General features: G+C 38.1%; 1 protein-coding gene across 5 annotated transcripts in view; it reads left to right on the top strand.

Moving 5' to 3' along the window:
• Positions 1-19297, top strand: part of PPP2R5E (protein phosphatase 2 regulatory subunit B'epsilon) — a 74178-nt gene that overhangs the window by 8171 nt on the left and 46710 nt on the right. The window contains exon 1 of one of the 5 annotated variants that reach the window (XM_032113202.1): positions 14717-14860. The exons of 3 other annotated variants lie outside the window; for them this stretch is intronic. In XM_032113202.1, the coding sequence (XP_031969093.1) occupies positions 14839-14860 (22 nt within the window). In that variant the 5' untranslated portion in view covers positions 14717-14838. Of the gene's footprint in view, positions 1-14716; positions 14861-15834; positions 15923-19297 lie in introns of those variants that run through there. One more of the 5 variants, XM_032113203.1, reaches the window with a different exon arrangement.

The following is a 19297-nucleotide window of genomic DNA, read 5'->3' as shown; positions in this document are numbered from 1 at the left end:
TGCAAGATGTGCACCTTCTTGTTCAAATGAGGTTACTTTTGAATTTTTAAAATATTCCTTTATCCTAACAAAGTCTGGCCTTTTCAGACCTATAGATGCCACCTAAAACTGTTCATATGGCAAATAGTTATGATTTGAATTGTAGAAGAAGAAAGAGCTTCTGTTTTCTGTGGGCTTCTATGGGAGCTGCCTGTTTATCTTGTCTATGCTGCTCTTCATTTGAGAAATTTGGAATGTTTTACAGATATCAGTTATAGAAATATCAGTAAACTGTTAATAAGATCACTAAGCTAAATGCTTTCTCCTAATATATAAACAGGAATTTAGGGTCATAGTGGTTATGATTTCCCAAAATAAAATTCAGCTTTATTTACAGAATTAGAAATAGATCTTAGTACTCCTAATTTATTGCATGGAAGAAATACTGGAACTTGGTTTGTGCTGCACGTACATAATCAGTGATGAATCTTGGAACTACTTCTAGGAATTTTGTGCCCATTCTGGTTGATATAAATCTGGACTTAATAGGCCATCTCTGTATAAGATTTGGGAACAGGGCCACAATCTCAAAAGGAAGGACTTAGCCCGTTTAGTATTTCTTTTATGAATATGTACGATGTTGTAGTCATAAGTAATAAATTTCTTCACTTTCTTTGTGCTCTTGTCAGTAGGTTTTTGACTATACACTTTCATTTTAATTTGTTAACATTCGTTGGTTGTAGAGTATTTTTTTTCAGTAATCTTGAAGGTTTCTGGTTGTTTCTAAAAAGTATTTGTTTGATGGTGTTTTAGAAAGGCCAATACACTAATTACATTCTGGCCTTTTTTTTTTTTTTTTCTTTTGGTTGCTTGTTACTGTCTCCAGCATTTGGAAGAATGTAGTTTTGTAGGGCAACATTTGTAGAGAATGGGCAGGCTTAGAAATGCTGACTTCAAGTTAAGTGAAAGAAATACCCTCCCATCTTAACTTTCTTTAACTTAACTATCTTTCCTTGAGTGAAAGTGTAGTTGGTGAGGAATTCTCTCAGCTTTACCCCCTATCTTCAAATGTTTCCAGTCAGTGCTCTGCATTCATTTCTGAGTCTCTCCAGGACTGGCAGTTTTCCTATGGTCAGGATAGTGGCGGGTTATTTTTTCTTTTTTTGGGGGAAGGTCGTTTGGTTTTGTTTTGCTTTGCTTTGCTTTTGAAGCCTCCAGTGTAATTGTTTTACTTCCGGAATTTCTCAGTCTGGCTTCTGGAAGTGTTCAATGATGATGATTCCCACCTTTTCCTTTTCTTTCTTTTTTTACTTTTTTAATAATTTTTAAAGTGAAGTAATTTGTAATGACATAAAACGTCTTTCTGTATTATTCACAAGACTGAGTCTAAAACTTGATAATTTTCTGCAGGATGTTTAGACTTTATCATAGAATCATAGAGTCACAGAATGGTTTGGGTTGGAAGGGACCTTAAAGATCATCTCATTCCAACCCCCTGCCATGGACAGGGACACCTTCCAGGTTGCTCAGAGCCCCATCCAATCTGGCCATAATCCTGAAAAACTTTTGGTTTTGGTCTACTTGTACAGTATGTCTTTATAACATTTCCCATTAATACTTATCTCTCTAATAATATTGCCATTTTCCTTTCTGTGCCCAACTGTAACCCTATGGGTCTGTAATAAAACCTCCTGTTTCTGTAATAAGTACCTCCTTTATATTCCTTTCCTGAAGTACCTTCAACAAATACAAGTTCTGGTTCAGCCAAGCAATTATTTCTGTATAGTGCACATGATTGTTGAAGTATAGTGCTGCCTTTATAATTGATTATGTTATGGAGCTTTACTGTTGGGAAAGAGCACATTTTCCATATCTCTGGAATTATGTGTGTATTTATCTGTGTTTGTGTATAATACATGTGTAGAATATATCTATATATATAAATAAGCTATAGATATATTTAATGTCTTATATAAAGTTTACATTTTGAGTTTATTTAATTTTCTCTTCTGTTTTTAAAATTGCTTCTACTGGTAGAGCTTTATAGTAAGGCAGCAGTCCTTTCACATTCATCCATTGTAAGCTACTGCCTCCTTGAGAAAAGAGCACTTTCATTAATGCTTTCCGGGGAGTGGGAGGAGGACACACAACTATTTTTAGGTTCAGGGTAACTTCCTTTCACCTACAGTTTTTTCATTCAAGTTATTACTGTTTCTTTGGCTTAATCAGGCAAAAATCCTTAGTAACAGAGGAGAGGACTTGGGGAGTTCAGTGAGTTTTGGTAGGGTGGGTATTTATGGATTACTGTGATCTTGGTAACTGTATAATTCACAAGCATCAGCAAATGGGCACGCTTTGCTTCATAAAAGGTTAAGGTAAACCCATTAGAAAAATTCTAGAATCTTCTTCCAGCAGGATCTAATTCCTCTTCCTTTGAAACCTCCCTGGTTGTGTCAGTCTGGTTGCAGGTGCAGTGACAGGAGGGTTTTTTTGGTGGCAAAACTTCTTTGAGAAGTTCTCGAGCCAAGTGCAGCCTCTCATCTGCTGAGACAAGTGTCTGTGGGGCCACAGTGTAAAACAGATTGTTAGAAACATTCCACCTCCTTCTGATTTTAGTGATGTGCTTGATCCTGTGTCCTCTCAAACAGTAATTCAGCAGATCTGAAATGCTGGTGCATATTCATGTAGGGTTGATAGTTTCTGTGTCTGTGGTTTTCTGCTTAAAGTAAAAAATAGTGCAGCTACAGTCTGAGGATCTTAATCAAGCATTTCGAAAGATAAGGCAGCTGTCCAAAGAATCAGTGTAAAATACTTTTCTGCCCTTAGTTATTGTAAACTTCGTCTGTTTTCAACGAAGTCTTGAAGTCAGACTAAAAGGGGATCAGGAGTAATAATCATCCGCGGTTATGGAAGGTTTTTCAGCAGTAATTTTTTCTAATTGTTATATTAAACAAATCTAAGAGTATGTATATTTTCAAAATTATACATGTCAGTATTCGTGTATTTTTGAATTTCCTGTATGAAGTTTATTTTTCAAGTCACAATATGTCTGATATTAGCTATTTTTTTTGCTTGAAAACAAAGTATATAAGATTTTATTTTAAAACACTTTAACATTTTTAATACATTTTATTAAAAAGGATCATTATTTTGTATTTATTCCCTTTATTGGTGTTTACTGCTGTCTTCCTTTCCAATATGTATGACAGATTCTTAACTGTGGTATTTTCCTTGTGTGTGAAGTGCAAGGTCCTTCCTGTAGCATCTGCAAGAATCTGAGGCAGAGAAGGAAGATAACATAGCAGAGTTGCTGTAACTGGTTAAATGGGCAGAAAGCAAAAAAGTGAAATGGATCGTTTCTGGGTAGCTTCCTAAAAGAAAAATTAGAATATCAGATTGCTGTAAAGTCTGTTTTACATTGTTGGACATGGTGCCAGCTCTTCTGTAACAGCAGCTTCTTGTGTTCCCCGAGCTGAAGAGCTTGTTTTAATACCTTAATGTTGGACTTCAGAACTGACTGAGTTAGAAGAGATGTGGAGACAAGCAGTCTGCTGTTAGGATTACAAAAGTTTGTGCATAATTAGGGTGTTTCTAAAGATTTTTATGAATTGAAAAAGGTGTATCTCCTGCAAATCATGAATTGCAGATTCAGCTGTCCTTGATGGTATTTTGTAGGAGCTGAAGTAAACCATTAGTGGTATCTCAGGGGTGATAAATAAATGCTGACTCCTGTGTGCCCCTGCTGGTAAAAGTACCAGTTTGAGAACTTGACTGCCAGTAGGAGATACGATAAAGTACTCAGTTACAGCAATTTTTATTCTGAAAAATCAGGTACCATCATGAAGAATAAGGTTAAGTTGAAATTGTGTGTTGTCTGGAGAAGTTCTTTGCTGTCAGATTTTGATTCAAACAATGAAATAAATGTAAGTTGCATGGTTATCCATTTTATGCTTTTCATTGTGAAGGGTGGCTGGGCATGAATGTAGTTTGGGTAATGGAGGAAGCATTTCTTTGAATATTTTTTTATCATAAGGTTAAGGAGATCTGTCATTAGAATTGTTAATGAGTTTCTAACTCTTTGAGGAGTATCAGAAAAAATGTTTAGTGTCATTAAGAAGAAGTATCTGTAGTTTGTGTTGGATGTGGTCTGTAGTTTTCTGTGGGATTCCTGGAAGGTTTTCAGGAAGCTTTAGGGATACCTTGTGTGTAATGTATCTTTTCATAGTGCTCGGTGATATAGCTACCTAGTCTGAGTTGTGCTTTTGTTTTTTAGGATTTCTGTGCTTCTTTGCAGTGTCATGAGTTTAGTGTTGTTATGACTTCCTTGGCTTTTTTTTTTTTGCATGTGCTTGTACTGAAGTTGTATTTTCAAGTTTTACAATGTAGGTGATAGCGAATTTGTTTGTTGCTTTCAATGCTTTCGTCATATAGATTATGGTGCAAAGGAAATCTACTGCAAGTTAAATTTCTCATATTACACATTGATACCGTGGATAATCAGAAACTGAGGGAAGGATGATTTCAGATTTTAGAGGAATTAAATGTTTTTATTTTTCCTTTATATTACCCAGTAGGATGTACTGTGAATGCATAAACTTTTGTTAGTTTTCTTGGCATGTTTCACTCACGTGCTCTCCACTTTCACATTCCAACAGCAGGACATAGATGTTATATGCAGTCTCTGTATAAATTAAAAAGCCTATTTAGTGTTTTCTGATTTCACGTAAGGTTAACTGCTCAAAACTGTTTATAGAGAATATGTTTTCCCATCTATGTGGAAACAAAAATGCAAAAGATGGTGATTACAGCTGAGACAGTACTTGAATCAAAGCTGTAGAGAACAAAACTTACTTGTTGAATATTGTCAGTGTTACCAAGGGAGAGTAAATTTGGCAGCTTGCTCTCTTGGTGTTTTCAAATAACATTTTTGGGATAGCTTTTTGAAGAAGTTGAGGTGGTACTGTGTCATCTTGGTTCTCCTTTACTTTCCCTTTATTTCACCCAGCCCATACTTCTGTTTTCTTCTTTGCTTGTTCCTTATCACTGCCTTCCTTACTCCCACTTCTTTTTCTTCTTGCACCCTCTGATGGCTATGATTATGTATTTTTCCACACGAGGGTGATAAAACTCGCGTGTCCCAGGTGCAGGGAATTGCAGAGGTTACTGACAAACTCAATAAAATAAAATTAGCTGTATTTATACAGAAAAATATAGTCTGCTCATCTTCAGCTCCATCCATGTGTTACAGTGGTTGGTTGTGTGCACTTCTGGAGACAAGACTAGACCTGTCAGGGCTGAGATCCACCCTGGGAAGAACACACTAGCTCCATCCTGCCTCTGTTGCAGTAATCAGACCTTGTTGCAAGACAGTCTTTCATAGCTGTTGTTCATGCAATAATTTTCCTTTCTCCCCCATGTACTCTTGTGAGTATTTCTTGCTTTTTCCCCCCCTCTCCTGCTTGTTAGGAAACAAAACCTTCTTCTTCACCGGTCCTAAGAAACTGCAGTGGTTGAAATTTCTACTCATCTTCAAAAAGTGCAGAAGGGATGAAAAGGTGAGGCAGAGAGAGAGAAAAATAGCCACTGCTGCGATTTGTGTTTAATAGGAAATCTTAGTAAAAATCTCTATCTGTTTTTGACTAAACCCAGACTTGTAAAAGTATTTTACTCAGGACTAGATGCTGCTCCAGTTTCTCTTTTTAGGACTAGGAAGGATGATGGAAATAAGTGGTTATTAGTCCCTCTGACAAGAGCAGCTCCAAAATTGTGTGCCTTAAGTGATGGAGACTGTTACTAGAGTTCTGGCACCTGGGCTTGGCTCTTGGAACAGAAGTGTGGTGTGGTTGGATGACAAAGATATGGGAGCCAGATCCATTATATATGTGGGAGAGGGTTGGGATGCAGGGCTTTTTAGAAGATCTTCAAGAAGAAGTCAGCATTTCAGGGTGGTTGTTAGCCTATATTTTGGATACCATAATCTCAGAAGAAGTGTCCATTGCTGTAAATTGCTTTAGTATATGGTCTGAGCTGCCAGATTAAATCTCTTTAGTCACAAGTAAAAAGAGCTGCTGTGAGTCTCCTAATATTAGAGAAATGAGCAAATGAGTTCTATACTGTGGGTTAGGCATAAGCCAGGCAGTGAAAAAGCTCCTGGAAAAATTCTAAACACTTCATTGCCATGAGTCAGCGGGAATCGTGGCAAGGAAGGAGAGAGGAGCAAAGTACTTGAGGTTATGTTTACTCCATTCTCCCATTAACTGTGAAATTCCAGGTCACAGAGTGAAATTTCTCACTCTTCTTTAATTTCAGGAAGATCAAACATGTGTCCCAAGTAATAAATAAAACAGATTCTGTCTTTTTCTTAAAAGCCACAGAATCAATGATCTTGTCAGAATCTCTCTTTTAATATTTTGTCTCTTTTTAACTGTAGGAGATTCCAGTGGCAAGAGAAATGTGTTGAATTTCTCAGGACAAGTCTGTTCCTCTTCCTGTTCTTTTACTGTCCTGTTTGTCCCTAACTACCACATCCATAATGTGCTCAGTCAAGTTCAACAAACAGCATTTGAAGCTCTTTCTTCATGGGCAAGAAGGGCTGAGTTTAAGCTTTGGTTCAGGTATCCCATAATCTCAAGCGGGACAGAATTTTCCAGTTAACGCTCTTGATGGGAACATCCCCACACTCACAGCAGAAAAAGCAACCTACAAACCCAAATAATACCTAGAATTTCTGTATATGCTTCTGAGGTGATTCTGAGAGAGTGTAATGGAATTGGGGATATTCTAATTTCCATTAGCAATGTAAAACTATTTTTCTTAAGTTTTTGGGATGTTCTTACAATGAAAAATGCCATAATATCTGGAAAAACAGGTAAATGGCTAGAAGCAGGTTTTGAAGTATCCCTAAGCAAGTTTCTCTTATTTCCTCCTTGGTAAGGAACAATCATTCCTGTTGCAGAAACTACTAATCAAGGACTTTGCAGAGAGGAGGATTGCCATTCCCTTCATATAGATTCTGAGATGACCTCATTTGACACGAGTGCAGTGTTGGTTTGTCTTCCCTTGTTTTGTACAGTTGTTCCCAATGTGAACAGGCATTGCACTATGGCAAAAATTCATTTGAGAGCCAAAATCGTCAAAGTGATTTCAGTTGTGGTGAGATGTGCCAAAACTTCATGGTCAATAAAAAGCAAATGGTTTGGAAATGAGCATATTTTCATGTTTATTTGCTTTTGGAGAAGTATTATACTTCCGGATTAAAGAGCTCTGATATATCAAATATAACAAAAAAGCTCTGTAACACCACATCATATACAATAAAAAATTCAGAGTCTTTTTTTTTTTGTTTGCAGTTGGTCTTTTAGGCTAAAGCACTCAGTACTTGATAGTATTTTTTGCCCCTGTAGTTTTAAGTATCTCAAGGAACAGGACCTATCTCATGTCCAGAGCTGCAGCCAAGAGTGGAACAGAGCATCCACCCCCGTGTACTTCATTTTGGGAGAGCTGTCAAATGGGTGAATGGAAGTAATTCAGCCTTCCCCCCATTACTAGATTCAGTGGCTGGACAGATGCTCCCTCCCTCTCTTTTTTTTTTTTCACTCTTGCTGCATTTGTGGTTAATGCAGTTTTTTCTGCATTGTTGTTTCCCAGGTTTCTTGTCCATATTGAATATCTATATTTGGGATTATTTTTCCCAGATGTATTAGCTGATGTTTTTCCACACTGAACCTCACATTATTTTCTGGCTGTGTAAGGAATTTGCTTAGGTTCCTTTGTATTATTTCTGACTTCACTGCTACTCAAAGTTCTCTATTTAATATCCTCAGAAGATGTTATCTATATGCTATTTTAATCATTGGATCATTAAGGAAGTTATTAATGTCTGGACTAAATTGATTCTTATATCTCACTGGCATTTCTTTCCAGTTGGATACTTGGAGATTTTTATCCTTTTATTTCTAGACTTTTTGGCAGCACTGTGTGTGTCAGCCTCTTCTATCCAAAAAAATTGGAATCCGTTTTGAACGTAGGACTTTGAGGGAAAACTGAAGTGTGATTCATGCTGGAATAGAGTAAACTTTGTAAATCCAATCACAATTGAAATTGAAGCTGTGTTGTAATCATTGCATATATATCTTCACGTGGATTTCAATATGCTGTCTTTTGTACTTTCATTTGTACAGTAGTAGTTCGTAAATGATAAATTATTAAGTAAATATTTTCCTAGTGGAATGTGCTTTCTATTTTTGTATATCATCTCGAGAACAGAATGTGATTCCTTTCTGGAGGGTCAGCTATTTGAAATACTTGCCCGTGTTTGTTCTAACTGCATAATCTATAATCCTCAATATGTCTTTAATCCACTTTCTCTCCTATAGAACTAAATCTTTGGAATAGGGAAGAATATAGTGTGATAGATAACATCTAAGGTTATAAAGTTTGGGAAGATTAAATTTGCTTCTGAGGTCGGTATTGCTAGATTTTGGCAAATAACAGATAAAAGAAATGACTAGTTAAAAAAATAAACACTACTCATATTTTCATGCCTATGGAATGAACAAATAATAAGTAACAAAGAGGTTTTGTAGCATTTCATCTCTAGAAACAAGATAAAGATGAAATTTCCCACTTGGCTAATCTTAAACATGCAGTGTAGTATTAAGTGAAAGGAATTGATTTATTTTCTCTTAATTCTTTATTGTTCTTGTGTGAAGTTGAATTGAACTTCAAAATGTTTACCTTTGTGTGCATGACTAAGGCAGAAACCAGAGTGCACATTTCTCAGCACTGACCACTTGGGAGTGAGTGGATGCATTAACGTGAGCAAATTTAGCCTTGGGTTCAAGGAGGGGGTGTGTGCATTCACACACGTGTCTTGAAGCCTGTCCTGAGAGAAATGAGCGTGTCCTGGGATTGTTTAGTGTGGCTTTGACACTTTGGGATGCTGGTTTTCTCAAGGATTGCACAAAGAGCTTCTGTGGGATTGCTTCCTTAGAGTAATGGAAGGAGAAAAACCCCTGAAAAAAACTGTCTGTAGTCTACATGTATTAATAGGCAAAATTAACAAAATTATTCGGGGTCGGACTTTTGATGGACTTGATAAACTATATATTTTAAGGTAGGAGAATAGGGAAGACCAGTCATCAGCGGTCAGATATCAAAAGTCTCAGGAGTTGTTTGATTTTTGTATGGTTTTTGTTTTGTTTATTTAACCACAGACTGGTTGTTTTTGTGTGCGAATTTTGGATAGAGTATTAGGTACTGGAGTGTTAGATGTAAATACAGCTGATTATTTCCCTCCCTCCCCCCCCCCCCCCCCCCCCCATAAGTGTTGCTTTTGTATGTTTTGGTAACTGACAGCACTTGAAGATCCTTAAATAGAACAAATTATCAAAGGTCAGGTGTCTGTGTTTGTCTAATAAAGGTATTAGGTACCATTTGTTAGGGGATGATGGATTTGTCATTTCACCTAGTGATAAATAATCTGATTTTATAAGGTGTTTGGGGAGTGCGGATAATTATCATTTCAAATGGCAGGCTTGCACAGAACAGTCTTTTTTTTAATGAAGCCACACTGCATAGCAGGCCTGGGTTCAAAGTCCACAGGTATTTCTGGGTCTTTTGTTTGTTTTGTTTTAAGTAGTTGGCATTAAACACAAATATTCCTGGTTTCATATTTTAGAAGAAGCAAGATGATCTGCAATATTAAGTAAATCCAGCTCATCAGTCCCAATGTTTGTTCTTACAACAACATGCATAATACTGAAAAAACCCACATTCTTCTAATACTAAACAGAAGAAAAAAGTTAGTGTGGAATTTCAGTATAATATACGTGTAAAATTTAGGAGAATCCTGTGAGGAGATGTAAATTGCAGGGAAGCTTATTTGCCTGAGTAGAGATTTCCTTTATAGGGGGAAAAAAAAGGTACCATGTAAAACATGGCCCTGTCTGGTACAGGCCCTTAAAAATTATTCCATCTGATCCATTCCTGGGAAGGGATGGGAACTGGCTGACAGGGCTGTGAGTGATTCTGAACACTGAAATGTCTGTTTTGCCACCTGCATTTACCACTGTGATGGCATCCATATGGCTGCAGGGAGGGAGGGCCTGCGTTTTATTTTTTCCAGTGAGGAAGTAAGTGGGATTTCACTTTTTTTTTTTTTCCTTTCAGGCAACAAGAAGTTTTCTCCCAGCTTCACTGCTTAGATTCATATTGTGCTCTCTGTGCTGCCATACCGTTTTCAGTAAAAGAGCAGTTGCATGGAGACAAAGAGGCTGCTGATTTAAGTCTCAATAGAGAAGTCTGTTAGGCTTCAACTGTGGGAGGATGCTAAATGTAGCTCAGAGGTTGGCAGATGCTACCTGGACCAAAACTACTTGAAAATATTAAGCAGCTGTTTAGTAGGTTTGCCTGAAAAAAAGAGACATTTAGTGACTGGAAGAATTACTGGGACAAATATGACAGAGGTTGTTCAGTTTAAAAATGTACTTACTGTCTGGATGTGATTTGCTGTTCATGTTGAGTAAAAAAATCTGCTAATCTTGATGGGAGGGCAAAAGAAATCCAACCCCAAGCCCTACTTTGTCTTCCCACCTGTCTTAAATTTTTTTTTGGTTTTTTTTATGCCAGTTTATGCAACATTTTGAACTTGATTTTCAAAGAGAGCAATACCGTTTCTGATTGTGATTATGTAAGTTAAGCTGAAAGCTGTGGAGTGTTGTTTTCTGAAGTTTTCAGAAAACTCAGGGTTACTACGAATGTTTTTCAAGGCTATAACACAATGAAAATTTACCTTAAGGCTTTATTTTGTGCTGCAGCTTTTGGGAGCACCATAACTGAGGTGGTAGGACTGGGCCTGGATTTCTCTTGGGTGTGTGTAGCGCTCCCTGGGTGATCCAAAGAGGGGAAGTTTTCTTCATCGCTGCACAAGCCTCCTCTGCAGGTTGGATAGTCCTGGGAGCTGCTCTGGTTTCTCACCTTGTTGCTGAGCCAGAGTTTCAAAGTTCTTTAGCTGTTTCATTTCTGACCTGTGAGATGCTATGTGGGACACATGAAATGAGCTATCCTGGCTTTTTTTTTGGTGTTTTTTTTTCTCTCTTTTAGCAATGGAGAGGGGAGATAAAAGTTGTGAGAAGCTGTTGTGCAGCCTAAGTGAAACAGAGAAAAGGCCTAAGGAATCCATTGCTCAGGACCAGGGTAGTTGATTTAAACAGGGAGTATGAACTTCAAATTAATTTCTAAGTGGGGCTGCCTTTATGACCTGTTCCATGGGGAGAGTTGATGAGAGGATCTCTGTGCCAGGTTACTAAATAGTTAACTTCAAGGGAGATAGTTTTCCTTCAGAAGCAGAGGTTTGCGCACGTGTGGGTAACAAAGCATTTCCAGTAGAGCACATTTGATACTTAACCTGGAAAATGTCAAAAGAGGTGATTAATGTTTTGTACCTTTGGAATAGGTTTGATTTTGTGTGCCTGAAGCTTCTAGCAGGTGCTATAGAAACCAGGGAAAAACATTATCTTTTCAGCATGTCGCACTCAAAGTTCACATTGAGCCACAAAATAATATTCAAATGAATGACAATCTCTTGTTTGAATCTAAATGGAAAATTGAGTTTTCCATGGCCTACTTATTCTAGAAATGATCGTTTCATTGTAGGCAAATTTAACTAAAACCTAGGAGACTTCTTCAAAATTACATGAAAGGAAAAAAAATATTATTCACTTTTAAGGTGAGGCAAAGAAGTGACAAGAGATTTTTCAGAGGGTCTGTGGTGATCTATCTTGCCTGCTAGTTCTGCTTCTGAGAGAAAGCAGTTTTCAGTTTTCACAAATACATTCTTGGTTGTTTGCTTACTTTTTTCTTTTGCTACTGTACTATACAGTAATGTGACTAAAATTGCTATATACAGTTTCTTAAATTTCAGGGTTTTTTTTCAGAATTTTAAAAAATCTATTTCTAAAAGTGTGCATGTTTGCCCACATGAACTGGTTGCTTTAGAACTCCCCTAGTGGTCCCATGCTGTTTGTCAGGGGTAGTGTTTGTGCCCTAGGTCAGCTTTTTGCTTTGTCTGTGAACACCAGCCCAAATTAGGCTGAGTTCTGAGACAGCAGAAGATTACTCTATGTGTAACAGCTAGATAGGGTTATCATAATTAAGAATGATCAGGCATTTTAGCATCTGTTATTAACCAGAGTGTACATGTGTCATTCTCACGGAGCAGATGAGGGTGATTTGTTTCCTCTGAGGTGTGATGGAGGCATCGTTGTTAGTTCTGGCTGGGGCTCTGGTAAAATCAATATGAGGATGCTTCATAGCCATACTTGCAGGAGCAGTAGGAGGATAAGAGAGATGCAGACCCATTAAATGATCGAAGACCCAGAGAAAATGCCTTATGCAATACAAAAATCAGTTTGAATAGTTTATTAAAAGGCTTCTGGACAGATATGGTCATAGTGTCTTATGGGGAGAAAATACTGGTTAAATAGAAGAACTGATGCTGTCAGCTAAGGCAGGAACCATGTGGTTTTAATAGTGAGGAAAAGTCTGTGCTGGCAGGAGCTGTTGAAATGGATGATAAATTCTCTGTGAGTTTCCTAAAAGTCGTGACTTGATTTGGAAAGTTACATTGTAGCTGAGCACACATTACCAGATTAATTCGTGGAGGGTTGCTTCTGTAGGATATCTTAGGGACTGTTTTCATTCAGGTTAAACTGCCTGCTTTTGTAGCCCCTTTCAGCTTGCAGTTTCCTAAATCTGCAGCTCTAAGACCCTAGCTTTTCCCACTTTAGAAGCTGTGAAAGTTGTTGGAAAGGCAGTAAGGAATTTGGGAAGAAAAGTGACGCTTTCATGAGTTAGACTAGTGGGATGTTTCCTTGGAGGAATTAGCCTCTGCTGTTTCCTCTGCTCTGTATATGTTGGGTGAATCGCTGCTAGTTGTTGAGAACTGCTCGCTTGCTGCTTTTGCTGCTCAGCCTGAGACACGGGGTGGTGAATTACAGAACGGATGATGACTCAAAGTGCAAGTGAACTTGGTGGGAGCTAGTCCTAAACACCACCCAGCACTAAGTAAACATTCAGAAAAATTGGGATGTCTCCAGCTGGGCATTGAGAATTAATGGATGCTTTTAATCTGACTCTTTTTATTTCTCAGCATTCCTTTAAATTGGTATCTTGTGAGTAATACAGCATAAAAATGACAGTCTTAAAAAAAAATTACTATTGTCAGGTTTGCAGAAAAACAAGATAAAAATTACAACATTATGCAAACTCTTTAAGATTCACTGCTTTTATTACAGCTAAGTAACTGAAAGATTGCTCTAATTTTATTTTAATAGAAACAAATCTGATTGAATAATTTCTGTTTTTTCTTTTCAAAAATGAGACTATCACAAACATTTAAAAAGGTCTTGATTAGAGGTGATGAAGTGCCTAGTGAAATTTAAGTATCCAGACTGGAGCAGTGTTGCTTCATTGGTTTGTCTTTAGCATGAAGTCTTGCTTTTCAATCAGATTCTATTTTTTTTTAGGAATAAAATTTTGAAATTAATTATTCTGGGTTTTAATATATTACAGTAATTCCTGATGTCATTATGCAAAATTAATTTCTTCTCCTAAGAGTAGTGTACTTTGGGTTTTTTTAAAGACTTTTAACTGAAATCCATAGTTCATTTTGTTGCTTCACCAGATCTTTTTTCTTCTCTTAGCACATTTTAGCAAGCCTCCCCAGGTTAAAGAAAGGCCATAGAGTTAAAATATTTTTAAACTGTGATCCTGCTTAAGCTCTTCTATTTTCTCACTTCCTGACTGAGTACAGCTATCTTTGCCTGCCCTTTCTCCCTTCTTTTGTTTACTGCTGAGGACAGGGCTGATACCACATGCATTGGAGATCCTCATTGCCAGCTGAAAGGAGTTCAGGAGCAAATGCCTTGTCTTAGGGAGTATTGAACAACACATCCCTACACTGGGAAGTGATCTTTTATGGCATCAAAAAGTTCATCTGTGTGGGCTTTCAGTGTTTATTGTACTAATTTGGTAGTGTGGCATGCAATAATTTATTGTCATATGTTACCTAGTCATACATCCAAAAAAAAAGGAAAGCAAATTAAGGTTTCCTGCCTGTTTTATTATTTTATATGACCTCCTTAAATCTTGCTTTTTGATTTATCTTTCAATGAGTTTGTAAAAATGAAACAGTTTGCTGATGAATCTGGAATTTATGGAGATTTGATATGTATATCTATCTATATCTATTCTTAAATATATGAAATGTTTATATCAGTGAATCGCTGTTCAATATATCTTGTTGAAAAATGGTTATGCTCTTGTTCTCTGAAAATACAGACTTCTAATTCGAGTCTGCCTTTTTAAGAGTTTCCTCCAACGTTGTCTCAAGGTAGAGTTTGAAAAAGGAAGCAATTTGTAAACTGCCGAAATACAGCTCAGTGTCGAAGCAACCTAAGAATAAAATGACTCAAAAAAAATAGTTGCTCTTATTTTGAAAGTGAGTCGGAGTGGAGGAGCTTGCTTTGTGCACAGCTGCTATTGGCTGCACAAACCCTTCGTTTCTGTGGCTAACGCTAGATAGGAATATTAATAATACAACTCACGCCTTGTCGTATTTTGCTGCTTAATCATCTTGTTTGGCACACCCCCGGTCATGTTCTGTGTGGCCATAATTCAGGAAAGAAAACTCACTGGGGCACTGGTATTACAGTGCAGCAATCAGGGAGGCTGGGATTATGCAGATAATGAAAGGACTGGCCGGCGTGTGTTTATCCAGGAAAACTGGAGTGAAGTTTTAGCCAGCGAGGAGCTGCAGAGTCGCCTCCCGTGCCGGACCATGGCCGTGGCTCCCGTGTTATGGCTGCCTTGAGGATCCAGGGTGGGTAAGCAGAAATCAGGAGCACTGCCAGGCTCAGAGATTGTGTCAGCAGGATTGCTGCAAGGTTCTTCCACCAAAAAACTCTAGCTCTTACAAGTCCTTCATAATGTTGTCTTCCCTGTGCTGTTGCTGCTGTCAGAAGTGGTGTGTCAAGGAGGCTGATAATATTTTGTTGGGAAATACTTGATTACGTTAACATAGTTTGGAAAGATAAAGAGGGGCTCTAGCATGAATCTGAATTCCAGTGGAAGGGAAAAGCAGTACTTCTTTTTTTTTTGTTTTAATTTTTTTTTTTACAACTACAGCTTTAAAATCTAAACCTAACATTTCCTCAGAGGCTAGAACTGACCCCTGTAAATTGCTTATAATTCGAAGTGTCGCTATATTAGTCTGGATAACTTCTGAAAAAAATGTGGAATAGAAAACAAATGTTTGGCTTGAACCTAAAGGTGGTTTAGTTGAGGGGTGCTGTAAAGGATAAAATGATGAGAGGATAAAAGGAAGTATCTAAAACAAAGGGAAACTAAATTTGATTGGGTTTTGTTTGGTTAGGGTTTTTTGGTTGTTGTTTTTTTCTCTTTATTTTGTTTTTAAAAATCAAGAACCTCTATCCCTCTCTTGGTTTTTAAGTAGTTTGGTCTTTAAATAATGTAGGTTCATCCAAGAGACCCATGATTTTTTGTGAAGTGGCTTCCATGCTTTTGTCAATGCATGAATAAGAAATAGTAGAATGGGTGGGGAGGAAGTTGATTGTAATTTGACTTAAAAGCATGAATGTTTTGACCTCAGCGATTGGCAGTTTGAAAAGAATGATTTGCTGTGCTGTTTGTGTGAGTGTTGGGTTGTTTAGTGTTAATCACCATCCAGTTATGAATATAATTCACTCGTTAGACAAGTGAATTAGACTGTAGGCTGGTGCTGGACTTCTAAACATACCTTCAGTAAACACTCAGGTTAGAAGGAAGGATGTTATTTGAAGTGCTGTGTTGATGGAAATTTCATATTCATCTTGTGGAAATATCTTGTGGATGTAATGAAGGTAACACTCATCAAGTTGGAGAGGTCTGTAAAAATAAGAAATTTTTATTATAGTTTCTTACATAGTTAAAAGGTGTATTTTCTGAGATACAGTTTTGAGTGACTAATTGTGAAATTTTCATTCCTAAGCAAGGGATAAGGTGTTAGGGTTTCCTTTTTGGTGGGATGTTGTTTATGTTTGCTTTTTCTAGTGACCTATGTTTAGGCTCTTAAGTTTCAAGTAGGATCCTTTTTGGTTTGGTTTATAACTTAAGTTGACTACTTAAGCAACTGACACCATTTACCATAGACCATATCAGAATATTTTGTCTGTGCTTGCTGTAGCAAAGCAGTGGAGTCAGAGAAAAGCTGATCCTTATTTTTTTAAATGATACTTTTGTTGCTGGGTTTTAGAGCCTTGAGACAGTGGGTGGAAATCAGATCAACATATAACCTGATCCTATCTGCAGAGTTCTTCTAGGCTTGAGAGGCCCAAAATTTGAAGAAGCGTAGGATCAGTCCCCATGTTGTAACAGTTTTTCTTGCATTTCAGAATTAAGACCAGGTTTTGTGATGCTCAGAAATAATTCTCATTTCATTATATTAGCACTTTGCCTGATCAAGTAAGGATTGCTGAATCAGGTTCAGTGTTTGAGAGGTGAAGGGAGATGAGTGTTAGTGTTTGTGTTACTCTGGCTGGTGTGTTTTGTGGTAACATTTTAATAAAAGCAAGGGCTGATTGCTGTGTTGAAGGATGTTCAGAAGGACTGTATTTGTATTCTAATTCAAAAGAGATTTTCAGTTTATTTTTTGCCCATCTTTTTGCTGAAGTTAAGACAAGTTTTGAAGTCGCCACTGAACATGCCAGGGCCTGAGTTGGTTCTCCTCCAGCTACAGGTAGGGAATTATGCTCAGAATAAAGGTAAAATTTACTTTTAAAACCAAACTAGAATTACAGTTTTCAAAGTTTATATGTGAGAGTTATAAATCCAGAAGTTTTTGTACCAGTAATGTTCTTAAATATTTTCATAGGAGTGAAATACTGTGTTTCAGTTTGGTTTAAGAAAGGACATCAGCATTGCTTATTAGGCATAATAAAAAAGTAGCTTAGTTTTGAAATACCAGTCCAGTGGGAATTTCATACACCTCCTGTGTATTCTCCCCCATGGACATTCAGAAAACATTAGGAGTTTCAGGTACTGTAAGTCAGACATTTACTGTGGTCACAGTTTTGTTTTGTTTTGTTTTTCTTTTGTCCCCCCTAAACATTTTCAAGTAGTTATAAACTTCTTCCTACAGATTTCAATGAGTTCATTACATACAGTGAGAAAATAAACTTCCTGGTTTTTGTTGTTGTTGTTTTTTGGTGGGTTGCTTTTTGTTTCTTTTAGGAGCTCAGGAAGCCCAAAACCAGAAAATGACCAATGATTGTTGTCTTAGACCTACCTGAAAGTTAAGGGTTAATGGCAGCTCTCGAGGTGGTGCCAAGGAAAGGTGGGATGATCAGGGAAGGGGGAAAACCGAGGGAAGTTTGTTGCTCAGTCACAGAATGAGGAGGCAGAGAGGAACTGGCCAGACCTGTTGTATAAGAGGAGCTGTATCAGGTGTGGGGCAGGGAACTGGAGCTCCCTGAAACTGGCACGAGTCGGGTCCAGCACAGAGGAGCGGAGGGAGCTCTGCTCCAGCCCATTTATCCTGCAGGGGAGAGGGGGGAAGTGCTGCTGCTGGCAAACTGCGGTGGCTGAGCTTGCTCTGAGAGCTCAACTTTTCCCTCAGCCTTTTAAACTCTCAGCACTTTGTAACATTGGAAACAGAAGAAAATTCAAGGCTTACTTGATCTGCTGTTCCTTGGACATGGTGAGGATGTGGAGAAATAGTAAAAAAATTTTATTCCTGAACAGGTAAAAGTACACTGTTGTAAAATAATACAATTTTGTTTGCCTTACAATGACTTTAATCAAAACACCGATGCATAAGGCTACATCTGTCTACAAACTAGTTGAATTTTGGAATAATTTAATTTTTTTCTTAGGTATCTGAGATATTGAAGGGAGGGCCAAGAGTAAATACTTGCCCCATGAGTGCCCTTAGGTGGTGCTGATGCCTCAGGGAAGGATTATCTCAGAATGGGAAGAGTAATGCCCAAAGCAGAAGAACCTGTCATTTTCCTCTTCATTACACAAGCAGCCTTTTTAATTTCCTCTGCCTTGCTGAATCCTCATTGAAACCTTGCATTAGGCCAGGGCAGCCTGGGTGCCCAGGTAGGGCTGTGTGCAGTGAGAGAGGATGTCTGCCTCAGATACTGGATGAGAGGAGTCTCCTGTAAAACCATCAGGCCTTTGCTTGGGCAAAAACTACTTGGGTACGCCTGAACCATCTCTTGGAGAGTTGGAGTGTGTAACTAGGAGTAACCATGTCTGTCCCATCAGAGTTGTGTCCAGAGCTAGAAACTCCCAAACATTTTTTTCCAACGTTTTGGATGAGCGACCACAAGGTTTGGGAGTTGAAGTGAGAGAGGGATGCTGTTGAGCTGGGTTCTAGGGCCCAGGTTGCCTGGTGCTCTTGTGATGGGCTCTGTGTCCCCTGTGGGGTCTTGTTCTCCTTCTGCTCGCTCCTTGCTCTCTCCAGGCACTGGATGTCCCTCACAGTGCTGTGTCGTGGGAAGCAGGGATTCCCCGTTGGTTTTGAGGTACCATGTGTTTGAACCCAAAGAGATGTGCACACTTGTTCTGTAATTAACTTGAGTCCTCAGTCGGGACCAAGGTTGTACACAGCCACATGGAAATGTCTCTTTAAAAAGAGAAAGAACCCCAGCCAAACCACACTAATGTGAGAGTGGGAAGTAGGGATGTGCCAGCTAATGGTGGTGGTGGTGGTTTGCTGGGCAAGGATTTTGCAGTCTGTTGTATGTGTTCTTTCTTTTTAGCAGAATCACATTTAAAGCAGATCCTTTTAGCCTTCATTTCAAGTGAAAAGAAGTTCCTTTCTCAGCAAAACAAACCATCATAGAAGCATTCAATTTCTCATTTGCAGAATAAATGATTTTAAGTTCTCTCAAGTCCAGCATGGAAAAAGTACTCCATCGTTTTACTGGATGCTGTGTTCTCCAAAACATCCCTTTTTTTAAATGGCTGTTTCTTAATGATCCACAGCTGAAGGTTCTTTCCTTTACTCTTGGCAGCCTGAGCTGTCTTCATAAGGTGGAACAGGATCTCTCTTCCGTCCTAGGAAATAGTATTAATCCTGCCAGTCTTGAACTGAATCCAGAATTACTAATCTGTCAAAACACTACTTTTAGTTATTACAGATGATATTCACGATATTTGAGAGTTGCATTCATGTTGTCAAAAACACGTGATGTGTTTGTCTGTGGTAACCTCAGAATTTCTAGAAGGGATTCGTTATATTACTATTAAATGA

Source organism: Corvus moneduloides, chromosome 6, assembly GCF_009650955.1.
Source record: "Corvus moneduloides isolate bCorMon1 chromosome 6, bCorMon1.pri, whole genome shotgun sequence".
Classification (NCBI taxonomy): domain Eukaryota; kingdom Metazoa; phylum Chordata; class Aves; order Passeriformes; family Corvidae; genus Corvus; species Corvus moneduloides.
This window is presented reverse-complemented; position numbering and strand designations above follow the sequence as displayed.